The sequence below is a fragment of the Phyllostomus hastatus genome, unplaced genomic scaffold (assembly GCF_019186645.2).
Source record: "Phyllostomus hastatus isolate PE091 unplaced genomic scaffold, TTU_PhHast_1.1 phas_contig_399, whole genome shotgun sequence".
NCBI classification, from domain to species: domain Eukaryota; kingdom Metazoa; phylum Chordata; class Mammalia; order Chiroptera; family Phyllostomidae; genus Phyllostomus; species Phyllostomus hastatus.
Window position 1 is genome coordinate 704097 of NW_025333871.1, and position 22364 is coordinate 726460.

The 22364-nt window shown below is 36.3% G+C and overlaps 1 protein-coding gene across 3 annotated transcripts; it reads right to left on the reverse strand.

Annotated features, from left to right (window-relative positions):
* Nucleotides 1-5833: 5833 nt before the first annotated feature.
* ZNF215 (zinc finger protein 215) lies at nt 5834-21711 on the reverse strand. 3 transcript variants are annotated; one of them, XM_045842493.1, is made up of 6 exons: nt 21517-21711; nt 15864-16449; nt 10773-10861; nt 9039-9171; nt 8633-8743; nt 5834-7563 (listed from the first exon to the last, which is right to left on the reverse strand). In XM_045842493.1, the coding sequence occupies exons 2-6, from the start codon at nt 16261-16263 to the stop codon at nt 6671-6673; spliced, it is 1626 nt and encodes a 541-aa protein (XP_045698449.1). In that variant the 5' UTR covers nt 16264-16449; nt 21517-21711; the 3' UTR covers nt 5834-6670. The 3 variants fall into 3 exon arrangements, with proteins under 3 accessions (XP_045698449.1, XP_045698450.1, XP_045698451.1); XM_045842494.1 differs by lacking the exon at nt 15864-16449; XM_045842495.1 differs by lacking the exons at nt 9039-9171; nt 21517-21711 and having other exon boundaries at nt 15864-15898.
* Between the last annotated feature and the right edge of the window lie 653 nt (nt 21712-22364).

A 22364-nucleotide genomic window follows, 5' to 3' on the forward strand; every position in this document is an offset into this window, starting at 1 on the left:
CCTTTTTGCATATAACATTTAAAACACAGCATGACATTCCATTGTGAGGCCTTACTATAATTACCTTTATAATCAGGGGTTTAGACTTTTCATTTTATACCATGAGATGAAAAGTCATATATGTCATTATGTGTGAAGTTTCCTACTAGGTAATTTTAATGGTAGTTTTCTATATTCAATTACTAGGTTAAAAGATAGGAGGCAGAGGGTGTGACTTGTGCAAAGAAACGGGATAATGAGATTACATGATGTATATAGCTAGCTACAAGTACATTGGCACTGTGGAGGTACAAAATGGAAAAGCAGAAGGAGAGGTTAGAGGACAGATCATGGACTTCCTGTACCAAGCTAAAATTTTCTATTGGTCATGGGAAAACATGAATGGAGCTTAAATGAAGGAGCAACACTATCATTTGAAAAAGATAACTTTAACAACACTGTGGAGACTGGATATGTTGGAGAACTGGGGAAGAGAATGAGCAAGAATGGAGATCACCAGACCATTCAGTAGACAAGGTGGTATCAGTGAGTTTTGATAGTAGGAGGCAGTGTCCTTTTTAAATTTTTTTTTCTTATTAGTGTGCTCACCAGAGTAAATTTGGAAAATATATTCACTAAAAACCTAAGTTAAATATAGTATGAAAAACCATTGGAGGGTTTTAAGTGACATGATCTAAGTTAAATTTTAAAAGGCTCAATCTGAGTGCTGTGTTAAGAATTGACTGAAGGTAGTATTCTAATGAGGTACTGCAGTAAACCCTAAGAGGGATAAAGTATTTACATAGTTTCAACAGTGGAGATAAAAGAAATCATCAAATATTTATGTATTTTGAGTATGCTGAATATATCAGAAGGTAATTTTAAAACTAGATTTTTAATAGTATTTTAGTCGATAGATAGAAGGCCAGAATACTTTATACAGAAGAGAAATTGCTTGTGGTTGACAAGAGGAAAACTTGTATAGTAGAATACAGACAGTGAAGTCAATCTGTCCAGGTTCATGATTTCATGTTGGGGTTGAGCTACTCGTGAAGAGCTTTTTCACCTGGATAATATAAAGCTGAGATTGTGGGCTGACCTGGGACAGGTCAAGCCCAACCTTTGAGAGAAGTCAGGGGAGACTCTGCAGAGTAGTTCTAATTTTAGTCCAGGATAAACTGAGATAAGTGTGTGTGTGTGCATGGGTGTATGTGTGAAGATGGGTAAATGTGTTTCAAAGCAGAGTGAGTAAAATATGCAGTCTTAAGAATAAGTATGGCCTAGTGGTTAAAAGCGAGGCTACCTGAGCTCAGATCAGTTTTTATGAAGACAGAGTATATCTCTACCTAATACCAACAAACTGATAACCATTGGATCAATAAAAACTGGGAGTGATGCAGACTGTCATCAGCAGGCCTGGTAGGCCAAGTAGTAGTCAGGCAGATCCTGTCAGATATGCCTGCCAAATTAATTGATTAAATCTTAATATATAGTGATTATTGTACACAAGACTCTGCAGAGGCTGAAAATTATACAATCTGTCTAAAAGGTAATGTAAGGGTGTATTTTTGTTCATCTTCTCAGGCCCTAGAATTCAGAATACATACAGACTGCCATGAGTCATGCATGCAGGTGTCTTTCACCAAACATTAAAATTACTCAACAAATTAATTAGAATTGGCCTTTTATCGTCTATTGATGGTATTAAGTTAGGATAATCATTTGACCCCTCTGAGCTCAAATTAAGTATTCTTAGATGTAAATTAAAGGGGTTGAAAAAATGGGATTCCTCAGGTCCCTTTATCTTTTATCTCTAAAAAAGTGTCTACCATATAATAAAATATTAATTTTCACAACACACCTACTCTAGGAAGTCTTCTCAAAAGTTTGATGTCATTCTAATTTCACCCTTGTTTCAAGAAAGGTCCTACTAAACTTACTCTACATCCAGAGAAAGTCTGGCTTGAAAGGTTCACAATTAGCCCCAAGACACCAAGCTGAGAGGTCCAGCAGGGAACCTCACCACATCTTCAGGCACCAAGTGGCAAGTGTTTTTCATGGTGCTGAGGACTACAGGTTATCGCACACTTCTAGTATCAATTGAAGAGAAGCCCAAAAGACATAAAGGTTACCCCGTTTCCCTGGGAGAAAGTTGTGTATTTCAGTTCTGCAGAGCACACCGGAAGTCAAAATCCAAGAAGCTACCCTGCAAGCGGAACCCCACTCTGCTTGCTCAGGAGGACGGTCAGTGCCCAAATCTACCACACAGACTCCGCCTGCGTGACTACATTTTCGGTCCCCAGGCCTGCCCCTCCCCACGGGGGAGGTGCTGGTGGGCCAGGTTGAGCATCTGTGGGAACCTGGTGTAGGAGTTCACTAAGGATGGACTCGACTATTTGCGCAATGGAAGATTTTTTAAACTTTCTGCCTGCCCTGCCATCACAAATTGACTGGGCTGCTGTGGGCGAGCAGAGGGGTTAGACATGATTTTTTTTTTTTTATTAATAAGCCAGAGCTATGCATTTGTAGATGCACATCCCGAAGATCGACGATTTCTTAAGATGAGGGAAGGGACTGCCCCTAGACTCCTTTCTTCTTTCGCCGTCCTAGTGGTCTGCCCTTCCCTAGGAGGGTGCATGGGAAAGGAGTGAAGGACAGGGAGCTCCTCATAGCCAGGGCTTAGGTTAATAGTCGTTTTTCTCCATCCTGAAATGCAGTTTCAGTCATCTCAGATATCTTGCCCCCACGCTGGAGACTCAAACTTTGGCAAATCTGGTCTCTGGAATCCTGAGCCTACACATCATTTGTCTAGTACCTGCCACTTTGTGTGATGTTGAGATATTAATTCCTGCAGTGTCTCTAGATTCCAGTCCTGTGTTGACATACTGTAAATGTTTAAGGATGGATGTTGTTGAAGACAGCTTTGCCATGATTTCACACATCTTCAAATGATTCCAAATACAGTGAGACTTTTTTTTTTTTTTTTTTAGAATTTGGGGGTTTAGGAGCAAAGGGTCCATTTAAATTTTTACATATATCCCATTCAGAAATATTTTCAGTTGCTTTTATATGAAAACAGATTCATGGGAAGGGAAAACTGACCGAAAAATTCCCTTCCTCTTTAAATTGTAGCACTCTATTTTAATAATTACTATATTCAAAATGAAGCTGACAATTTTAAAACAGCATCAGGCAAGTTACGTATATTGGGTAGTCCTCATGTTAGTGTTCTCTCTCCATGTATGTATTATCTAGTCAATAGTGAACACAAATTATCTTGGAATCAAACAGCCAAGTAAATAGTAGCTGATGCATAACATTTAGATTTTCATAGATTCCAAATATGTGTATGTGTATATATATATACATACACACACACATATTTTCATTCAGAAGTCAAACCAGTGAGATGTTACCACTGTCCATCCATCAAGATGCAAAGAAAATTCTTATTCTTGGAAGCTTAAATTTCTGATAGCCTCTTCCCTTTCTTCCCTCAACCACTCTCCTTTTCTTTTCCTATGACTTGGTTGCTTCTATGATCTGCACATATCAGTATCAAAGCAGATCTTTGGTTTTACCTCTTAGTGGGCAAAATCCCCCCCATGGCTCTCCTGTTGTCTCCTGTAGTACATGACAATCAGTACTCACCTTGAGATGGTCAGGCAGCTGGTGAGCAAACCCCAAGTGTTAGTTTTTGCTAGGTTGTGTTGTTTATGATTGCTTTGGTCTGGTATCTGCTATACTCGGTAAGAGTACATTCATGTGCATAAACACAAACATTCAGATTTTTTATTTATTACCACAGGATTTTTTCAATGGATTTTCCCATAGTTTATATTTATTTTTGAATAGGTTTCCAAGAATCGTTACCTTTCTTTTCTAGTTCAAGAATAGGAAAGGTAAAGGCAAGACTCTTGGAAAAAATGTAAAACAATTTCACAATTGAAAATATATTAACCTAAATGATGGTAGGCAGGGTAGGATCTATCCCTGTTTAAAAGTGTTCACTGTATTTATGATGAATTCTGGTGCTGAAATTTCTTTCATGAAATCATGTTTGATTCTCAGAAAACCTGAGCATGCAGTTGGGGAATTCTTCATCCCTAAAACTAGAATTTACTGCATTTGATACATTTGGATTGTTAGTTGCTGAGTCAGCCTTCTCCTTTGGTACATTATAATAATTGATGGCTATGATTTTTTAACATTTACTATGAGCCAAACACTCTGTTAAATCATTAAGCTGTAATAATATTAAACCATACATTTGCATTTAATTTGCAATTCCTGTACTTAAGAAATAAGTACTATATTACCTCATTTGAGCTGTATAATAATCAAAATGTAGGCCAGGTATCCCTTATTCTCAGATGAGATATTAGAGTCCCAAGTTAAATAGTTAGTTAAAGGACAAATTACTGGCAAATCCAGGATTAAAATACAGAAGTTTTATTTGTTATATATCTTAAGACTCTTTTAGTAGATGTTTTATAAGAAGCATTTTCATAAAAAAATCAAAATATCTTTCTCAGATGCTTTTCTCTAGCTACCAAATTGTTTTCTATAGAAATATCTCTTAGTTCTCCTCACCAAAGTAGTACCTACAAAATAAACTTTATAATTATTTGTGAAAGTCTTCTCAATGATTTTTTATAGTTTAATGTGAGAAGATTCAACATCTCAAGTCTTCTCATCCAGAAATATCTTTCCATTTATTAAAAATATTTTTTGAGGCTAGTGGGGTATATATAACTGAATTTACTTATTATATGTAAGTTTTTAATTGATTTTTTTAGGTTATCCTGATTGGTCTACCACATCATCAGAAAATGCTTAACTTTTGCAATTTCCATTTATTTTCACCTGTTATTTCAATTAGCACTTTAAGAGGGCTAAATAACTGTGTAGATAAGAATTTTTTTCTTTGTCATTATCTTTCGGATCAAGTCCAAACTTCTAAGATGGCTTACAAGGCCTTTCATGATCTGGTCTTTGAGTCTTCTTCACCCCTATATATTCCTGTCCCATTATTTTCCAGTGCCATATTCCAGCATGTGGTGACCTTCTCTGTTTTCTGATGCCATGCCCTAATCCCTTGGTAATTTTGTACTCCTATTTTTCCTTTATCATCTCTCCTAAAATTTCCACCCTCCACCACATACAATCTAGTTAATTTCTACTGTTTTATGTTTCAACTCAGGTATCTGTCTTGAATGCATACAGTAAAATTAAAATATATATTAAATAAATAGGCTTATGGGAAAAGATTGGGAGGTGTTAATTGGCTGTAAATGTGCAAAATTTAAAATTTTAAATGCACTCTAAGGAGGCATTCTTTGAAGTGATGTATGTTTAACCTAGTAAATAATAATAAACAGATCTCTTATTTTTTACAAAGCTGGGAGATTTAGGAGAAAAAAATGTAAGCATTTTCCTTAGACCCAAAGACTGTTGAGAGAAAAGATAAAAATAGTACTTTTATGTTTCAACCACCCAAAAGAAAACCACAGCATATAAGAAAAAAAGATTCAGAACACCTACAATGAGAATGTCAGAATCCATTATACTCAACATGTAATTGCTTTGATGAATGAACTATATATCTCAAAGAATTTCTTACATTCAGTGGTTTTCTCTTGTTAGGATCCTTTAACAAATTGCATTGTATTTATATGAATTTCCATATTAATCACTTGCATATAGTTTTGTCTTAATACAACTCATGTTGTGATGTAAAGGTTGAACAAATGAACACAGGATAATTTTCCACACTTAACTCATCACAGGAGTCCACTTCAGTATGCTTTTCTGTTTTTGAACAAGGTATAAGCTCATAAAAAGTCACCATCATCATTCACTGGGAATGTCTCCAGTATGAATACTTTTGGGCAGATTAAAATAAACTTCTCAGCTCAAGAACTCTTTGGGATCCTGAAGCAGTTTACGGAACAAAGTACTGGTGCACAGAGAATTAGGATACTTTATTGTCCTTTTAATGTTTAGGATAAATGACAGACCTAGGACTATGGATATCTCTCCAGCCTAGTTCCAAAGAGTACTTTTAAAAAATTTGGATCTTAACGAATACATGTAGATTAACAACACATCCACCTCCCATTGCAGATGATAACCCTTTTCCAATTGTAGTCCCCACTGAGCACCAGGGCAGCCTCGAATATTAATAAGGGTAGAATAATTGACTGTCACTGTAGTCTTTGCCATTAATTCAGAGGATTTAGTCCTTAGAAATGTCCTCCTATATTCTCGTGAGCTCATGGTTTCTTGTAATCCTCTTATAAGAACTGAAAGTTTGAGTTTTATTAAATATCAACTCCAATGTATTGCTTGGCTCTCCCAAATATGGACTTCCTAAAAAGATCAGGTAAAGAGGTCCTTTTTATGAACTAGATGATGGTAATGAATATCAGAATGATGACTGACAAACACTTGCATGGTGATATGTTTAACTCCAAAGTCTGTGGCTTTATCTGGAAGCCTGGAACATCTCCCTGAGATTTCTATCCAATGAGAGATTTCCCTCCAATATTAATTCTGTAATTTTCAACAAAAGCATAATATCTGACAAATAGGTTTTTTTTTTCCATTTAGCATTTTCACAGGATTCTTTCCAGCATAAATTCATGGATGTTGATTAAGTTCTGCACTGTGACCGAAGGTAATACCACATTTACTCGTTATAGGACTTCTCTCGAGTATGAAGTTTTTGGTGTTTAATAAGATTTGAATTCCTGTTGAAGGATTTTTCACATTTGTTACATTTAAATGGTTTCTCCCCTGTATGAATCATTTGATGTCGAATAAGTGAGGAGCTCCGGCTGAAGGATTTACCACAGTTAACACATTGATAGGCATTATTTCTAGGTTGGAGACTTGGATTTTTATTACTGTTTTCACTCTTACTGAAGGCAGTTCCCCATTTATTTCCTCTGTAGGCCGTTACTTCAAGATGAATTTTTTGATGCTTACTAAGGTTTGTTCGTCGGTTGAAGAATCTCTCACACTTACTGCATTTATAGGGTTTCTCTCCTGTGTGAATGATCTGATGTCGAACAAGGGATGAGCTCCGGCTGAAGGCTTTCCCACACTGAAAACATTCATAGCGATTCATCACAGTATGACTTTCTGAGTGTCGAATATCTGTATTCAGGCTTGAGGCATTCCTATATTCATTATATTCTGAATGTTGCTTACCTACTGAGTCTAAATTAAATTTGAAGTTAGTTTTAAACTTATCACACTTTGGGGACCCCTTCCTCATTGGAACTCCCTGTTGAGTATCAAAAACTAAGTTACCTGACTTAACATCAAAGCTTTTCTTACTTTCACGACATCCCAAGTCTCCCTCCTCAGTATAAATTGTCTTATGAACAGAAGTTCCTTGTGGCAAATATATGTCCTGGTGTTCGTGGTTCCTATGTAAGCAAACATCCCTTTTCCAGGCATCTAAAGAAGGAAGCCCACTTTGGGCCAGTTTTGCCATTATCATTCTATGGGATGATTCTTCTCCAGAAATTTTCTGCTTTGAAACCGAATCCTGATTTTCTGAAATTGTCTGTCTATCTAAAAAACAAATAAAAATTCCATATATTAGAAGGGAAATTGCTTTTTAAAAATTTTTTTTTAAATTTTTTAAGATTTTATTTATTTATTTTTAGAGAGGGAAGGGAGGGAGATAGAGAGAGAGAGAGAAACATCAATGTGCAGTTGCTGGGGGTTATGGCCTGCAACCCAGGCATGTACCCTGGCTGGGAATCGAACCTGGGACACTTTGGTTCCCAGCCCGCGCTCAATCCACTGAGCTACACCAGCCAGGGCAGAAACCACATTTTCATAGACTATCAGTGAAATACTGTAGGCAATTGTGCATGGTATCATATTAGGTGAGAAGAGCAGAATATATGTATATAATGATATATTCCTGATAACTTAAGTTTTAGAAAAAAACAAATTGTTAAGAGCCACAGAAATATATCATTACAAAGAAAACAGCTTAAGAAAACAAACCAAATGTTAATAGTGAGGTAATGGGGTGAGTTATATTACTATTCACAATTTTCTACACTTACTAAAATGTATATTAAGCCACAGTAATTTATAATCTCTAGCAAACAAAATGTTAATAAGAATAGAGATTTTGATGAGGGGAGGAGTTTAAGGCATAAGTTAAGGAGTTTTATAGTTAAGAAGAGAAAAAATGGGAGAATGCTGAAGCTGCTCTAGGATAAAGCAGAGTTTTCTGTTTTCTTTAAAAGGAAGAATATAATTTAATGTTCTGTTGGCTAACATTTGTTTCTACAGTTCTTACCAGGTATCAGGCACTGCTCTAAGTATGCTATACATATCACATTGAATCCTCACAGTAAAGTGGAGGTAGATACCATTATTCACTCTGTTACAAATTAGGACACTGGCTGATAGGCCACATAGCTTTAAGTTAAATGTCTGTATTTATAACCCATAACACTATTTTGTCTGTCTGCAAAAGAAAGAGCCTGTGAATAAAAACCATTGAAGACTTTTTTCCTTCCAAGTTTAGGTGGTTTTGTCATCACCTCCCCAACGATCATCTCAAAGGCTGGCTTGTACATTGTAGTTTAACAAACAGAGGCTGTTCACTAATGCCTCTTACCTGCCTGCTTCTTACCAAAAACCATTGTTCTTGGGATCTCTTGTTCCATCATCCATCTTTTTGTCTTAATCTCCAACTTGGGAACCTCAATTGGTTTGGAAAATTGAAGCTCTGTTCATGGGGCAAATGAAAACAACAAACATACATGACACTTCAGACATTTTTATAGGGAAAAGAATTCCATCCCAACAGAATCTAAGAGCTATTGAAAGATAAGGCCAGAATCACCAGAGACCTGTGTACTTCAAACTAGACTGCCAACCAGTTACAGCAAGAAAGTCTGCTATTGTGCCCAAAGGATACTAGGAAACCTGAATCTAAACCCAAATGTCCTTAATCACTTCAGCAGTCCTATAGTTTTTAACAGCAGATGAAGAGTTTACTAATGGGCAGATTAGGTAGCCACCTTTCCGCAATGAATTGCAGTTCCTATAGTTTTCCAGCATCACATCCCTGTAGAGGTTCCTTACAGCAGGGTCCAATTGCCCCCATTCTTCAGTGCTGAATTCCACAACAACATCTTTGAGTGTCACTGGTTCCTAAAACATTAAGTTCCTTTTTAATTAAAGGTCACTCTGAAAATATTACTAGACAAGAAATGAATTTGGAAAGAATACAGTAGGTGGCCAGAATATATAAGAGATTGAGAGGAGAATGTTTGAAGTTCTAAGTGATGAAAATCAACTTTTTATGGGCCTATCAACTTGGAACTCTTTTTAATCTAATTAATTTTAAATTTTTAATTACATTTTGCTGGAGGAGAAAGACAGTTGGAATAACTGTGGAATATGTAATTTATGTTACAGAGTATAAACAATGTACATAAAAGGAGTTTGGAGCAAAAATGGTTTAAGGCCGATCTGAGGGAAATTTAATGAAGATGTAGGTTGTGCTTGCTAGCATAAGAGGTAGGGCATTTTCTCTAATTGAGAAACGCAGCATGCTAACTCAGGTCTCACAGCCCAATGTCACCTTGTTAGACAGGCCTTTCCTGATTACCCAAAGGAGCCATTCTCCTAATCAGTCTCTACTGCATTATATATTTTTTCTTTTTAATAATTTTGTCCACAATTATCTTATTTGCTTCTGTTTGTCTGTCTGCTTCTACTAGAATATAATCTCCACAAAGGCAGGGGTTTTGTTTCATTTACTGTCACATTCCCAGACCTTAGAAAAAGTGTCTGGCACCTTGGGCACCACATAAACACTTGTTATAAGGGCCTTCGGACCATCAGTTATTGCACTCCTCTTCAGCATTCTCAACTTTGTCATCATTGGGGTCTTCAATCACACTGAAATAATACAACTCCTTTCCCTTCCCCTACTTCAGGGCCTATATTGTGAATAAGTTGTCTACATTCATTTTGCCTATTTTTTTCCCTTTCTCTTTTTCCCTCAACCCTCTGCAACCTGGCTTCTCTTCCCATGCATGTTTGTATGTCCATGATGATAAGTGAACAGATACTACTCAGGCTGGATTTTTCTGAACTTTAAAGGCTTTCTCCTTGAAATATTCTCATGCTTTACTTTCAGTGACATTATATTTTCCCGGTTTTCCTCTACCACTTTGGTCTTTTCATTTCAATATCCTTTGATGTTTCTTCTCTTGTTGGTTAAATAATGCTCAGAATTCTGATCTTGGTTGCCTTCACTTTTAATGCTAAACCTTCTCTGGGTAGGCTTTGTTTTCTTTCCCTTTTACCTTAAAAATAAAAAAAAAAAAGATTTTATTTATTTATTTTTAGAGAGACGGGAAGGGAGGGAGAAAGAAAGGGAGAGAAACATCAATCTGCCTCTCACAGGCCCCCAACCAGGTACCTGGCCCACAACCCAGGCATATCTCCTGACCAAGATTTGAACAGGCGACCCTTTGATTTGCGGACCAACACTCAACCCACTGAGCCACACCAGTGAGGGCTAGGCTCTGCTTTCATAGATTCAATTATTGTTTACAGTTTTGAAGAAATAGATGCACAGAGATTATACAAAGATTATATTTTCCAAAAAAATGTATCACTAACTAAAATGGTCCAATGGAAGGACAATCTCATATCCTTAGATAGAAATGTCTTTGTCAAAAGCTCAAAGGCCGAAAAAGAAAAAGCAGCTCATTTCAGTAAGGAGTGGAATCCAAATTTACCTGGGATTTGACTGTTAGTGAGTCAGCTTCCATTTTCTCCTTCTTCATGCTCCCCTTCTGGAGAAGGATAGAATCTTCACACGGTATATCTGAAGAAGATAAAGGAAAACATTAGGGAGGCAGGCTTTGCCCTGGAGAAACACTTAATGGTTATAGCAGTGATTTTATCATGCTATTCATAGGAATCAGCTTTAAAGAACTTTGAAACAATGATAATGCCAGGTTGTACCAACTACTGGAATCTCCAAGGATGGGGCCCAGATCTTGTATTTTTAAAAAGTTCTAAAAGTAATTCTGATATTCTACCAAGGAATGAGAGCTACTGGATCAGAGTCAAGAGGGCCAAAATAATATTTTGAGGTCTCAGCTGTGGTTCTAAAAATAACTTTAATCCTATCAAAGCTAAAGCCTACCTAAGGCGTAGCCACCACAGGCTGTAATGTAATTCTACCAGGAGCTAAGAACACAGGGTGGGACAAAAATAGGATTACAGTTCTGAGAAGACCAAACAGACTTTATTTTTGTATTTTTATTAATTAGTGCCTTATTTTCCATATGAAAAACTATCAGCCTGCTTTTGTCCAACCCTGTATTTTATCCAACCAATCCTTTCCTCAAACACATTGGGGAGAATTCTACTCAGGGATTCTTTCCCTCTAGGTTAATCTATGTATACTAATCACAGACTTAGGTGGTCTGGTCACTGTGAACTACTGACTCTTTCATGTATATAAAAATCTCTGTGGCTACCAATTCTGTTTTCCAGCCTGTTGGTGAGAAGTATACCCAAAGGCCAGTGTACTCAAGTTTTTCCATGATTCATTAGTTACACCAATGATCCTCAAATGCCAGACTATAAGCCAGTACTGGTCTGTGAAGTTGTTTTCATTGATTCAGGGTGAAATAAGAAAATGCACAACATATTTTGAGACCCTTTTGTAAGTAAAGGCAGAATCTGGGGGAAAAAAACCCCAAATGTCTCAGTAACATACTATTTGAATGCTGCCCAAAGATAACTCTGTTAACTCTACTCAGGCCTACAATGCTTTGTGATACTTCAGTCAGCTCAGTCTCTAGGACACAGGTGGCAAACACAAGGTCCAAGGGCTGAATCCAGCCCTCTACCTTGTTTTATCCAGCCTGGCACCTTGTTTCTACCCAGTGGCAGCGCCGAGCTCCTTGACCCTAGTTAAGGGGTAGTTACATTTATACAGCCCTAAAATTACATTTGGCCCTTCAAAGGCAACTGTGAGGCTGATGTGGCCCCTGGTGAAAATGAGTTTGACACCCCTGCCCTAGGATAGTCAACACAACACTGTTTACTTCTGTCATTCTTAGTAATGCACAAGATACCTTGAAGAGGTACAAAAACCTCCAATCAGCTACTCCCTTATTGCTCTCAATTATTGTTTCCTTCCTTTAATTCTCCTTCCCTGCTGACCTCCTTCTTGAACTTTTATAAGTGTATTCACAGAAACTCTCATTCTATTCAAAGAAAAATTCATATGCATTCTCAAGCTCTTTATAGAATTTTTTTCCCCTTCTAATGTAAAGCAGATCTTGGCTATCAACACCTCTTTTCATCCTCCAGTATTATGGTCTTAGAAGTTTTAATATACTCATACCTCCATATTCCCACTTCCTCATAAAGATTTTTCTACTCTTATACAAAATTTTTTTTCTTAACAGCAGTTCATGCACTTACTGTTTTATTGATGTAATATACCAAGAATTGCTCATTCATTCATTCAACATTTATTTGCTGAGTTCTCCTATGTGTGAGGCACACAAATGCCTGGCCTCAGAGAGCCTACAGTCTATTGTGAATGAAAGACATTAAGTAATTCTGCTAGGTCAATAAAAACTCTGATTATTTAGCTCACTGTTGTTTTCTACCCTGAACCCTGCCAATATTATGATGTTACTTTGACAGTGGCATAGACAACCCAACCTGAAGACCCTTGACACCTTTGTTTCTCATAACCATCAGCAAGCAAGCTATTTCCTTTTTTCATACTTGGGTCCTTATTACTTAGAATTGTTCTACCATGAGAACAAATTTGAATCCATCAATCCCTAACTATGTTTTCCTATCCTTTTGACTTGCATGTTCTTGCTCTTAGTATATTCTCTAACTTTTATCAAGGTCCCACCACAGTACATTGATTCTTTAATTTTCTCCAAGTCTACTACCTCTTTGGAAGTTATTTTCTTTCCCATGCTTTCATTCCATGGTAAATCACTTTCAGCACCCAGAGTCTTCAGATTCCTTGTATGCTTGTCCTTTACAACACCTGATCTTAATTTGATCCAATAATCTCTTCTATCTACCTTTTTTAAAAATTGAGGTAAACTGACAAATGAAATTCACCATATTAAGCATTTTTAAAATATACAATTGACTTTTAGTATGATCACAGTGTTATGCAACCATCACCATATCTAAATTCAGAATTTTCATTTCTCCCCAAATTCCATACTCATTAAGGAATCACTCCCATTCCCCCTCCCTCCCATACTGTTTCTATGGAGTTGCCTATTCTAGGCATTCCATATAAATTCAGTCATATGGTATGTGACCTTCTGTGTCTGACTTCTTTAAATTAGCATGTTTTGGAGGTTCATCCATGTTGGACCATGTATCAATTCTTCATTCCTTTTAATGGCTGAATATTATTCCATCGTATGGATATAGTATAATTTCTTTACCCATTCATCATTTGATAGACATTGGGCTTGCTTCCACTTTCTGGCTATTTTGAATACTGCTGCTTGAATATTCATGTACAAATTTTTGTGTAAACATGTTTTCTATTCTCGTGAGTATACAGTAATTCTATGGGAAACTTTTTGAGGAACTACCAAACTGTTTTTCACAGTGGCTGTACCATTTTATATTTCCAAAAGCAATGTATGAGGGTTCAAATTGCTCCATATTTTCACCAACACATTGTTGTAATCTTTTCCTTTTATTAGTATAACCATCCTAGTGGATGTCATGCAGTATCTCACTGCAGGTTTGATATTCAATTCCCTAATGGCACTGAAAAATTACTCCTATGCTTGTTGGCCATTTGTATATCTTCTTCAGAGGAACATCTATCTGAGTCCTCTGCTCATTTAAAAACTTGTGTTTATCTTTCTGTTGTTGAGTTGTAAGAGTTCTTTTTCCAACATTTTCCCAGTACTGGGCCTTATCAGATATAGGTTTCAAATATTTTCTCTCATTCTGTAGGTTTCCTTTTCACTTTCTTGATTGTTTCCTTTGATGCACAAAAGTTTTTAACTTTGATGAAGTCTAATTTTTATTTTGTTGTATTTTTGGTGCCATATCTAAATATCAATTACTAAAGTCAAAGTGATGAAGAATTACTATGTTTCTTTCTAAGAATTTTATAGCTTTAGCTCTTATATTTGGGTTTGTTGATCCATTTTGAGTTAATTTTTGCGTAAGGTATGAAGTCCTACTTCAATCTTTTGCCTGTAGATATCAAGTTGTCCCAGTACAATTTGTTAAAAACTTTTCTCAGTTGATAGTCTTAGTACCCTTGTTGAAAATCAACAGAACCAAGAAGTATGAGTTTATTTCTGAACTTTCAGTTCTATTCCACTGATCTATGTCTATCCAATTCCAATACCATGTGGCTTTGATTATTTTAGTTTTATAGTAAGTTTTGATATTAGGAAGTATGCATCCTCAAAGTCTGTTTTTCATCAAGTTTGTTTTGGCTATTTGGGTTTTATTTTGTTTTGTTTTTGTAATTCCATGTAAATGTTAGGATCAGCTTGTCCATTCCTGTAAAAAGGTGGCTGGAATTTTGATATAAATTGCACCTGAATCTCTAGATTGATTTGGCAGGCATTATCATTGTGACAATACTAATCCATTAACACTGGATGTCTTTTCATGTATTTAGGTCTTTTAAAATTCTGTCAACAATGTTTTGTAGTTTTCAGTGGACAAGGCTTACACTTCATTATTAAAATTTGTAGTTAAGTATTTCATTTTTTATGCTATTATAAATTAAATTGATTTCTCAATTTCATTTTAGTATTCATCATTGCTAGTGTATAAAATGTAAGTGACTTTTGTATGTTAGTCTTGTATCTTGAAACTTTGCTCAGGTAAACAATAAACCCGTTAGGTTCAAATTTTTCTGTGTTTCCAGTGCTCCCTTCATTCTGTAATTAACACCCAATCTAGTCTTTTAATTGCTTTTCCTATTTTCAGAGCTCTCAGGTCTATCCTTTACACAAGAAGTTAGTACACTTTTTCTCTAAAGATCCAGATAGTAATATTTTAGGTTTGCTGGCAACACAGTCTCTGCTATAACTAACATCTGGCCATGGCATGAAAGCAAATACAGATAAAATATAAGTGAATAGGTGTGGCTGTGTTCCAATAATACTTTATTTCCAAATATATTTTGCCTGTGGGACACAGTTTGTCAACTTCCATTCTACACTGATATCAACATATTTTTCAAACGCACACCAAATTGTCATATTCCTCCACCCATCCTGTGAGATCTCATCGCCTACAGAATAAAATCCATGTTTGGTGATATAGTAAAGTCCTTCATGATCTGGCCCTTGACACCCCCTAACTTCAAAAGAGATAATTTCTCTTCATATGGGAAGGGTAAACTATTTTTAAAGGTTTTTCTTTATTTTTCATTGAGGCACAATTGACATATAACATTATATTAGTTGCAGGTATACAACATAATGGTTCAATATTTGTATCATTGTGAAATGATCACCATAGTAAGTTACCATCTGTCACTATACAAGTTACAAAGTTTTTATCTCGTGATGAGAACTTTTAAGATCTACTTTAATAATTTTCAAATATGCAATATAGTATTGTTAACTATGTCACTATGCTGTACATTACATCCTCATGACTTATTTATTTTATAACCAGAAGTTTGTACCCTTTGACCTCCTTCACCCATTTTGCCTACTCCTTACTCCCCACTGTTGGGAACCACTAATCTATTCTCTGAATCTGAGCTCAGTATTTTTGTTTTTGTTTTTAGATTCCACATAATGGTCAACTATTCTACAACCAGCTTTCTATATTCTCACCTTTATCTTTAAGCATTTCAATCACATCTTCTATGAGAGTCACCACTTCTTTGCTGTTCTTTGGATGTTGTAAATTCACCCAAGTCCTGACCTCTTCAGGGAGAATTATCAGGAATTGTTCTAGCACCAACAGTTCTAGGATCTGCTTCTTTGTATGAACCTCTGGTCTGAGCCACTGAAGACAGAGCTCCCAGAGCTGCCTCAGGGCTTCATGAGGCCCAGACACTTCCACATACTGGAAATGTCTGAACTTTTGACGAGAGGCCTCAGAGTCACAGGTCTCCCTGACTGGGATGGTTTCCTGCTGCCAAGACACATCTTCTCTCAGAACTTCACTTTGTTCGTGTAGAGTCAGGTTTTGAGGTTTTAAGACATCCATCAACTTATTCAGGGTCTGCATCTTCCTAGATACAACTCTCACTGTTTGATTTTCTTATCTGATGAATCCAGTAATTTTTAGGTTTGGGCTAAGCATCTGTATACTATATATAGGCAGTGTGATTTGAGACAAGTTATATATCAAAATAAAATTTCCAGAAGTTCCAGGAGTTTCAAATACAAAGCAGACATTCAGGTACCTAAGAAACTGAAAAAAGACACAAATATGACTTATAGATAATGAACATGTAATAACATAGTGTTAAAAAATAAAAGAGTACAAATACTATTTTAAAATTACTTAATAATCCATATAATGGATTCTCCTTTTAATTCTTATTTTCCATCTTTGGAACAAGAAAATATGCTGTCCCTTCCCCCTAACCACCCCCAAAATACAGAGAAACACAGATAGACATCACACAAAAAAGTGATTAGACATCTCACAAAAAAGTGATAAATTAAATATTCCTTTGGTTAAAACAAACTTCATAATTTAACTGAAGTTAGATTTCTACAGAAAACAGGTAACAATTGTACCAGGTAACAATTCATTTTTGCTTTACAACTAAGTAAAACAAATTTTCAGGCAGGATAGTCAGGCTATTAAGGTTTCCTATTAGAGATGCCTAAAAAAACCTCTTCTTAAGTTCCCAATAATATACCAATAAAGTTATATAAAATGAGAAAAATTGGCATAGCCCTAGAATTTAAGGTAAGAAACTATCATTTAAAAAACACATGAATAAACACAAGAATAATACAAGACTAAATAAGAATGAAATGAGCGATTTCATTGTTAGGGATTAAATCAAAAGGTATATTCCCAAATTACAATAATTAAAAATTTTCATTTGTTAGGACTCACAAGGGGCCAGTCTGCAATGTCCACAAGGGAAGTCTTAGGCCCAACTAAACAGATTCGCAGGACTACCATGGGTCACATTTGGCACCAGTTTATTCATAAGGCTATTGGGCAGAAAACAGCTTGTTGGCAGAGGGTAACTGGCATTTTTCTCCAGTGGGAGTCCTCACAGAGTATAGCTCAAGTCAAGAGACCCGCATAGGTTGTGTGAAAGCATATTGATTGAAAAGCCTTCCCCCAGGAGCCAGTATCTCTTCTAACAACTCTGAGCACAGTACTCAGGGTTCCCTAAAGAGCTTTTCTAACTTTAACAGTTATTATGTTCAGGGAAGTTCAGATACAACTTTCTAACCAATTTCCAATACTCCCAGTCTGTGTATAACTTACCATTCAAAGGTCTTTTTTATTGTATGCCTCAAGGCCAGTCGTTTTCAGGGGTGATTTTGCTACCAGGGCAATGTCTGGAGACATTTTGGTTGTCACAATGGGGAGTTATTACGGGCACCTAGTGGAAGGGTACCAGGAATGCTGCTAACCCCCTATAATATACAGCACTCTATAACAAAAAACTAACCCAAAATATCAACCCAAAATATCAACCCAAAATATCTAACCCAAAATATCAATAACTATAAGATTAAGAAACCCTGATATAGGCAATACATAGTGCCTAAGAGCACATACTTTGGATTCATCCTGACATGAAGTTAAATCTCAGCTGAAGTTAGAGTATATATGAAATTGAACAAGTTATTTAACCAAAGCTTGAGTTTTCTCAACTCAATACTGGCTATAACAATACTTATCTAATTAAATTATAAGGATTAAAAGAACACTCATCTCACTCCTTGGCAGACAGTAAGCATTCAATACATGCTTTGTTGAGAGTTTTTACCATAAGGGGATGTTGAATTTTGTCAAATTCTTTTTCTGCATCTATTGAGATCATCATATGATTTTTATCTTTCATTTAATTAATGTGGTGTATCACAGTGACTGATCTGTGAATATATTTGCAAATCATATATCTGATAATGGGTTAATATCCAAAATATACAGAAAACTCATACAACTCAATAACAAAACAAACAAATGAACAATCCAATTTAAAAAATGGACAGAAGATCTGAAGAGCCGTTTTTCCAAAGAAGACATACAGATGGACAAGAGGTAAATGAAATGATACTCAACATCATTAATCATCAGGGAAATGCAAATCTAAACCACAATGAAATATCATCCCACACCTGTGAAAATGGTTATTACCAAAAAGACAAGAGATAACAAGTGTTGGTGAAGAAAAGAGACCCTGGGGTCTAAACTGATGCAGCCATATGAAAAAGAGTATGGAGTTTCCTCAAAAAATTAAAAACAGAGCTACCATATGATTTAGCAATTCCACTTCTGGATATTTATCTAAGAACCAGAAAACACTAACTGAGAAAGATATACACATCCCTATGTTCACTGCAGCACTATTTATAAGAGACAAGATATGAATACGACCTAAGTGTCCATCAATAAGTGAACAGATAAAGAAACTGTAGTATATGCAAAATGGAATATTATTCAGCCATAAAAAAGAATGAAGTCTTTCCACTTGCAACAACATGGATAAACCTTGAGGGCATTATGCTAAGTGAGGTCAGGCAGAGAAAGATAAATACTGTATGATCTCTCTTATATTTGGAATCTAAAAACAACAACCAAACCAATACAAAAGCCAATAAAACCAAGCTCATAGATTCAGAGCACAGAGTGGTGTTTACCAGAGAGAGTAGGTAGGGAATAGGGGAAATGAGGTTTATTTATTTATTTTTTTTAAAGAGCTAGAAGCAAATGAACAGAATATAATTTCTCAAGGTTTTCCGCTGTATCTTGTTGTAATCATATATCCATTCTAAAAAGCACTCAAGAGATGATCATATAATATATACAATATTTATGTTTGCCTATTAATAGATCTTAAGGATTGGTGAAAACCTTTATGCACAAAAGTTATTTCCTGACTCCTGACATCCAACGCAAACCTCCAAAGCTTAAGAAAAGTCCAGGTTCATTAAAAAACATAAAGCTTCAAGTAGCCCACCTTTGTTTACAGTATGAAAAATTTAAAAAAAAATTTTCAAAGTGACAAAGAGGTATCACTGAGTCCCAATGAAACAATGAACTGTTGGCCCAGATACTTTAAAAATTAACACAAAGAGAGAAAAGGGGGAAAAGCTCACAGGCAATATGTTGAAAACAAAACAAGAAAACAAGGAAGCACAAAAATTAAAAAATTAAAAACAAATAATAAAAACATTTATTGTAACAATAAATGTACTGGGTAAAAGTTTAAACTCAACCAGATAAACACTCAAGAGACATCCAAAACAAAAGAACTCCAAAGTTGAAAATAAAAGGATGCTTAAAAATATAACAAGCAAATGTAAGCAATAAAATATATGCATGAATATATTGAATTAAATATATATTAAAAGCACAAATGCATTAAAATAGACAAAGAGGAAACTTTAAATGATTGAAGGTACAACTGATAATGAAGTATAACTATTATTAAATGTACCAAAAATGTAATTGAAATATATTTATACCAAAACCTTCTGAAAAGATAAAATTAACAATGACGATAGAAATGGGACGAGACTACAACAACTTTCTCAGTCCTTAAAGAAAAAAAACTAAAATTACTTACTAAGATAGTGCATGTAAGTAATACTTAGTCTGATATGTAAACCAAATAGAATGTAGTTTATATTCAGGCACTGATGAGAATGCTTACAAAAAAGCTACTTATTAGGCTACAAAAGAAAAATACCCTCCTCAATAAATAAAAATAATATAAAGTGATACAGACCACATATTCTACAAAATGAAAAACAAAATTTATCCAGAGAAATTACTTTCAATTACTTTGAAATTTAAATGTTTCTTCTAAAAAACAAATCAAATTAAAAACATTGCTCATCATAATCTATAGCCAAGCTCAATCTCTACTGTGAAGCAATGTCAAAGCCTTACATATATAATTAAACAAAAATATATACAATATAATAAAACAAGAATGAGATGAATTAAACATACAATTCTGTGGGGAAAAACAAAATATACTATACATATTTGATAGGTTACAAATATGTTAATAATTTACTCAGTATATATAATTATAGAGCTCGGAGGACAAGTAAGGATGACATACTTGCACTCAGGATTCAGGACAGGTAAAAGTCAGGAATTTTCAATCTTTTTATTTCATGGCACACATCAACTATTAAAATTCTGTGGCACACTAAAAATATATTTTTTGCCAATCTGACAAAAAATAGGTATAATTTTGATTAATTCACATCAGATGGCTATTGTATTGGCTGTTGTCATTTTTAACTTGACAATCTAAGGGAAATGAGGTCAGTGTCCCAGACTAAAGTCAAATATTTTATGTTTTAATCATTCTTGTGACACACCGGTTGAAAATTGCTGGTTTAGGTGATAGAAGGGCAAAGGTTTGGCTATGACAGCCAGGAGCTTAAATGGTCTATACTCAATGAATACCGAAATAAACAAAGTCAAGAATTGTTTAAATTTAAATTGAATAGTCGCCTTTGAGGATGACGGTGGGACTCCGCCTGAAGAGTTAAGACGGTGAGCCAAACGCCCTGGGGAAGGGTACAGTAAAGCGCAGGTGACAGGGATCTGGAGAGTTGCATTAAATAACCAGGCGACACAAATTCAAAGAATTTTACAGTTTCAAGGAATTTGAACAGGCGCTTAGAATGCGGATAATGTTGTTTTTAATCCAATAGATTTTAGGCAGGCAGTAGCCTGAGGTAAGGAGAGCCTTTCAGACTAGCTCAGAAAAAGAGAAGTAGAAAACAGTTTGGAAATGAATGTCAGAAATAAGAAAGTTGCCTGGAGGCTTTAATATTTGGGGGGTTGTGGTTAGGAATAATTGGGAAAGCAAGGCAAGCTGGAATGAACTTTTCTCCATTTTCTTTCCCAGTTGGCTGATCCAGTCACACCTGGTATTTCCGCGAGGAATCAATACCAGCCATTCTAAAACCAGCTAAGATATATTCCCCAGGTTGAGCCCCCGGACTCTGCCCCATCAAGGAATGGAAGAGACAGCAGTGAGATGAAATTCCTGGTTTAGAAGAACCGGATCTAGAGCCCAGCTGTCCTGCTCCACTCCTTAAACCCTCTCAGCGCTGCTCTCTCACACACTAACTTCCCCGCACAGCCCTCGCCTCCATCCCAGTCAGCTCGCGCCGACCCAGCTTCTCCCGCCGACTCCGCGGAGTGTAGTATTGGAATCCCGGTAATTGCGAACTAGCCGAGGAGACGCGTGCGTTCCGCGTAGACGCCCCCTAGTGGGACTCCCAATTCTGTACAGCCGCGTCCGGCAAATACCTGCGAACATGCCTTCCAGGCCTGGCTCTGCTCAGGCACTCCCGAGCCTCAGTTCCGAGAAAAGCCAAGAAAGTCAACGTCTCGGCTGCCGAAGGTAGCTGCAGTTGTCAATTACATCACAAACAGGAAACCCTGGCCCATAAACGCGAACGCTAGGCCACCGCACGCGCACCGCGCATCCCCGCGCACCAGCGTAGAAGGATCACCCCGACGGCCCAGCAGGTCTATAAAGTAGGCCTTGGTGGGCGGTTCCTAGTCTCGTCCAATTCCGTAGGCCACGCCTGCTTCGTAGTTTACTTCCTGCCATCCAGCCTAGAGCAGAGGGATGGAATCTAGGTTTCTGAAGAGGGGTGTCTGAAATTTACATCGCTAGCCCAATCCCGGCCAGGAAAATTGGGCAAAATCTTTCTTACCTTCTACTTGCCAGACCCCACCTCCTAATTTGCTTGAAACCAAAAAAACAATGCCATAATTTCGACATAATACTGTCTTGCATATAACATGGTTTTCACTGATTAATTAATTCACTGATTCATTCATTCAGTTTTGTATCAAGGTAAAAGATTTTGCAGAAGATGGTAAGCTCAGGTTTAGCTTATTGCGTATGAGATACGTTGTGACATCCAAGAAGCCTTATCTAATAGACAAATGGCTGGCATCTGGATCATAGAGGTGTTGGGGGCTAAACATGTAAAATTTGTATCATTTCTGGGTAGAAGGTAATTGATGCCATGAGTAGGGGTGAGATAGCATACAGACAGGAAGAGATAGAGAAAATAGTAAAAGAAGAGGGAATTGAGCCTCAGAGGAAGAACTCAAAGTAGTCAATCAGGGAAAGGCTCTCAGGG